We start from the raw sequence: 5,455 nt of genomic DNA, 5'->3' as shown, positions 1-5,455 counted from the left end.
AGACCAGGCTGGTCTCGAACTCACAGAGATCCGCCTGCCTCTGCCTCCCGAGTGCTGGGATTAAAGGCGTGCGCCACCACCGCCCGGCTTGGACTAGTGTTTTATCAGTAACTGTGAAGCCTATGCTCTGAGAAAGTTTCCCAATGGAAGAACTAATTCTTCCCTTGGAATACACAAGAACACTCCTGACAGTTGCAGCCAGATGCGGAGTGATTCTCACATGAAATGTTCACCTGCCTGAGCAAACACTGCTCATTTAGGGAGAGCTCAGGGCTTGGGGCCCCAGGTAGTGTTTATTAGAAGGCTGTGCTCTCAGAGGAAAGAATTGAGACAGCACGTTGTAGTATAATTCATCCTTGCCACCTAAGGTTAAAAGGTTAGAAAGCAGCATCTGAGACTCTATTCCTTTGTCACAGAATGGTTCGAGTGAGAAGAGGGAAGTGAGACAGTTCCAGTTTACCGCCTGGCCGGATCACGGGGTTCCAGAGCACCCCACACCTTTCCTAGCTTTCTTACGAAGAGTCAAAACCTGTAACCCTCCTGATGCAGGGCCAATGGTCGTGCACTGCAGGTAAGGACCAGTGAGAGCATTTGCTTTATTTGCAGCCAGAAGGACCGGGAGTAGAAAAAGAAGTACAAACTGTTCTCTGCTAAATGTTCTCTTTGCAGCCTGTTGATACCGGGAGATGGTAAAGACCTGCATTCAAGTGGCTCTTGCTAACTGAGCCCTGTACTAAGGTCAATAGGAAAGACTTGATAGAAAGGCATAATGCCTCTGGATGCAGGACACATTCCCACCCCACCCACTGATTTCTCTGTGGTGCAAAAGTAAATAAAAAACACAAAATTAAGTGTGTATGTGACCATAAACGAAACAGAAAATATTAAATGTTAACATTATCATCAGGGTTAAATTTTACTTTCTAGCTAGTAAAAAGTTCTTTAGAAATATTTTATAAACTTTTTAGCAATCTTTTGTGGGCTGGATTGATACAACATTTCCATTACATAGGAAAAATGTGGAAGAACACAATGCTGCAGTCATTCAAGCATTCATGGAGGATGATTTAGTATAAAGCCAGGTGTAATTTATCCATTATTAATATCAGTTCACATACAAAAAATACACCATCTTGATCTTTTAAATGTATTTGATAAAAGACATGCAATTTAGAATGAATTTTATTGTGTACATTGAAATGATAAACTGTATTTCTCTTGAAATATATAATTTATACCTTTACTTAATTCTGACTATAAGCCACTATATAATCACACAGTGTCTGTATGTGTAAGTGTTCCTGTATTTTAATATTCAGTTTATCTCTTCCAGATGCCTGAGCTCCTCTCAAATATCTCTAGTAATAAAGTGTTCAAGATGCCTAGTTAGATTCTATATGTTCCCTAATGCTGAATGTATTCTGTTCGTGACACTACATGAATCTGCTTATGTAATTCCACAATAGTTCCTTATAATCTGAGTAATTCAAATATGTCTTCTTGAACAAGGAAATCAAACTAAAGTGAAAGTTTATAATAAATAGGCAAGAAGACTACATTTTGATCCTATTTATCATAAATTAATGAATATATTTTATAGGTACATTAATAATTATAAATTATGTCATCAATTGATAGCATCATTTAGGCTACATATTATATTGTATTATAATGAACCCTCAGAATGGTATCATTTGGGGCATAGAGAAGAATGAAACCTGGAAAATTCACCTGCCTGTCCACCCTAAGAAGGTAACTACTGAACAATGGCCTGCAGATGTCTGAATGGGAGAGTATCTCTCCTAACAGAAGGCAGTAATAGAGCTAACTTGTGTTCCTGGCTGATATCTTATAATTCCAAACCCCCTTCATGTATCACTTTAAAAAAAAAATATTCCTAACATTTTCGTGCCGGCTTAAAAGACGCATAAGTGAGAAATCAAGAGATTTGAGTTAAACAGCAGTAGCTTGCTGGAGTGCTCGACTCAAGCCCTTGTCTTCTTATCTGGTTCTAGCTCTTCCACATAAAGGAGAGGAACCTCTAAGACCTGCACATCAGTTCTCATTCTCTACATGATGATAAGACATAAAATCATTTTCATTCATTTGAATAAGTAGTTTTAGGTAGTGAAAGCCAAGTCTTAGTCTCCTGCTGTTAGTTTTAGAACATGCTCTGTGCTTTGAAGTATAAGTTTTTATAAGTTTCGAACAGCTAATGTAGCTGGTTACATATTATCCCTACCTGGTGCAAACTAAACTTGCTTATGAAGATCATATGGGCAGTATCCCAAACATTTTCAGATGGATAAACAGGAAAGTTGAACTCAAAGGAGAAATGCTGATCTTATAGGCCTTATGGCAAAAAGAAGCAGACCTCACACATATGCACCAGTGCACACGCACACACACCTCAAATAAAAACAAAGAGAATTGTACTTATAAAATAAGAAGAACAAAAATTAGGAGAAAACAATTATAAAGTTTCTATTGAACCAAAGCATTATGGTTTTACGATGTGCATTGCATTTAAAATACAACACCATCTTGGGGCTGACAAACTTGCCATCCAAGCTTAGTTCAATCCCCAGAACCCATGTAAAAGTGAAAGGAGAGAACTGGTACCTCAAAGTTGTCCTCTGTTGTAATAGGAGCAGCAGGCTGCGTCGCGCCACCCGCCTAGCTTTACCTGAAATAATTACACAGAAACTGTATTCTTTTAAACACTGCTTGGCCCATTAGTTTCATCCTCTTATTGGCTAGCTCTTACATATTGATCTAACCCATTTTTAATAATCTGTGTAGCCCACGAGGTAGCTTACCAGGGAAGATCTTAACCTGTGTCTGTCTGGATTGGGAGAATCATAGCTACTCTCTGATTCAGCTTCTTTCTCCCAGCATTCTGTTCTGTTTTTTTCTGCCTACCTAAGGGTTGGCCTATCAAATGGGCCTAGGCAGTTTCTTTATTAATAAGAAATCATTCCCACATCAGTCCTCTAACCTTCAGCTGCCCCTGGGACTCATGCACCCCCACCTAAAAATCTAATAGATAAATTATTTTTAAACAACGATTTTTAAACTAAAGACGTGCTTCCATTTCTGTAAGGTGGTGACATAAGGAAACAGGTGGTAAAGCTTTGGAGGAGAGTAAGGACTGAGAGCAAATGGGGACAGCATGTTGTTATGAAGGTTCCATGAGCAGCAGACTAATATTATTTCAATAAAAATGCTCATTTAGGTAGATTGGAGCCCAGGAGAGTCAGTTTGAACCTGTCTGGAAGCACTACATTCCACACAGGAAGACACTGTCTTGAAGTCACCAAGGGGAACTGTCCACCGTGATCATGTAACAAGCAGCTACAAAGTGTTCTTGGCTTTCAATATTGAACCTCATGTTTGGTTTCTCTTACTGTATCCTCAGATGTGTTTTTCTCTACAAAAGAAGCAGTGATAACTGAGACTAACTACAACAAACCTAACAAACAGAAACAGTGAGCATGGAGGAGAATCCAAGAGAGGCCTGGGGATAGCCAAAAAATTCACATTTTATCAGTGACTCTGCTTGTTAATGGGTAGGCCAGAAGTAAGGAGGAAAAGCCACTGAGTAAATGGAAATTAGAGCAATTTTTAGAAAAGAATTATAATGGTTGAGTATTAAAAACGTTTACAAGGATGATGTTAGCAAGTCAATGATGGAAGAGGGAGGGGCGGAGGGAGAGACTATGAGTATGGGAAAGCTTGGTGCCTCATAGGCAGGAAGAGGTACTGAAAATAGCTGTTCTTCAGAGGGAGTGCTGCTGTCTCTAGAGAACTGCTGCTCATTACCCACGAGTTTTGTGTTTCAAAAATTTATTGAATTTCCCCTAGTCTCTGTATTTTATTTGTCAACTGTGTCAACACTGTTCACAGCAGTAAGGACTTTATGAGGATGGAATATAATGTCATGAAATGATTTAACGGTGTGAGACAATGTTACATTATCACTATGTTAGTATATAAGTGTGTATATACACACATATAAAACTCTCAGTCTGAAACTAAGAACTCTAAGAAGACCTGAACTACTACTGAAATGTTAATAGTTAGATGTGGACATATATCCAAATAGCAGAGTACTTGTCAATTTTTTTAGTATTTTCTAGAATAGTAATTTCTCTAGATTATTTTCTCAGTAATAGAGACATTTTAATGGTTTGAATTAGAGAATCCAACTTATAACATCAGTCTGTTCTTTTTTTAAATTGATTTTTATTGAGCTCTACTTTCTTCTCTGCTCCCCTCCCTGCCTCTCCCCTCCTCCCTTTAATCCTCCCACCAAGGTCCCCATGCTCCCAATTTACTCAAGAGATCTTGTCCTTTTCTACTTCCCATGTAGATTAGATCTATGTAAGTCTCTCTTAGTGTCCTCATTGTTGTCTAAGTTCTCTGGGACTGATCTTATGGAAACCTAAAAGCATTTGATTCTTCAAATGATGCTGATAAGAACACATGGAACTTCACACTGGAGTTCTAAGTGCCTTTAAGATGAAGTCTTAACATAGTAGCATCTTTGCTTTCATGTCTCTGTATAAAGAAAGGTGGTTTCAAATGATTAAGTGGCATCAAAGTCATTTTTAAAACTCCTTAAGAATGATCTATATGTTCTATTTTCTTGTATTAAAAGACAATAAGAACCCATTTCCTTTGAGTATTTAGTCCTTGTTAGAAATGAATTTGAGATGAAACTATAATATCATTGAAGCAGTCATAAAAATTTAAGCCATGATATTCTTTAGTTATATATTTTGATTTCAGGAAAATAAATTTTCTTCATAGGAAATATGTGTTTATTATGTGAGTAAACAGGAAGAGAGATGGCATGACACTCTTGAACTTGTCTTTTGAATGAAGCAATCTTAAGAATAATAAAACACACCTCCTGAAGGTCATGAAAATCTTTGAGATTCTCAATTCAATCCAAATTCCAGATTTAAAACTAGGTAAATCTCAGGCCAGATGAACATTAATAATGTCTTAGGGACACAAATAGGCTACTAAGGGTGATCAAGCTTAAAAGTCACATGATGGATGGCTCAATTGGTAAAGTGCTTAAAATGTAATCCTGAAGACATGTGTTCAGTCCCCAGAATCCACGTGGATATGCTGGGCTCTGAGGCTCTGTGAGGACTCGGGAGTGTAAACCTGTAGTTCCAGAGGGAAGGATGTAGAGATAGAAGGATCTCTTTTAAGTTTTCTGATCAGCTAATCTAGTCTTATTGGTGAGCTACTGACCAGGGAGAGGTCATGTCTCAAAGGAGATCCACAGCGTTTTTGAGGATTACTTTGAAGTTGTCCCCTGGACTCCAAACCCACATACATATATACACCTACACAAGCATGTGTACATATATACACCTACATAAACATGTGTACATATATACACCTACATAAGCATGTGTACATATATACACCTACATAA

General features: G+C 38.0%; 1 protein-coding gene across 17 annotated transcripts in view; it reads left to right on the top strand.

Moving 5' to 3' along the window:
- Positions 1–5,455, top strand: part of Ptprd (protein tyrosine phosphatase, receptor type D) — a 192,124-nt gene that overhangs the window by 148,169 nt on the left and 38,500 nt on the right. For all 17 annotated transcript variants that reach the window (XM_005352666.2, XM_026781867.1, XM_026781863.1 and 14 more), the window contains one exon: positions 417–571. In XM_005352666.2, the coding sequence (XP_005352723.1) occupies positions 417–571 (155 nt within the window). The remainder of the gene's footprint in view (positions 1–416; positions 572–5,455) is intronic.

The sequence above is a fragment of the Microtus ochrogaster genome, chromosome 10 (genome assembly GCF_000317375.1).
Source record: "Microtus ochrogaster isolate Prairie Vole_2 chromosome 10, MicOch1.0, whole genome shotgun sequence".
In the NCBI taxonomy this organism is placed as follows: domain Eukaryota; kingdom Metazoa; phylum Chordata; class Mammalia; order Rodentia; family Cricetidae; genus Microtus; species Microtus ochrogaster.
This window is presented reverse-complemented; position numbering and strand designations above follow the sequence as displayed.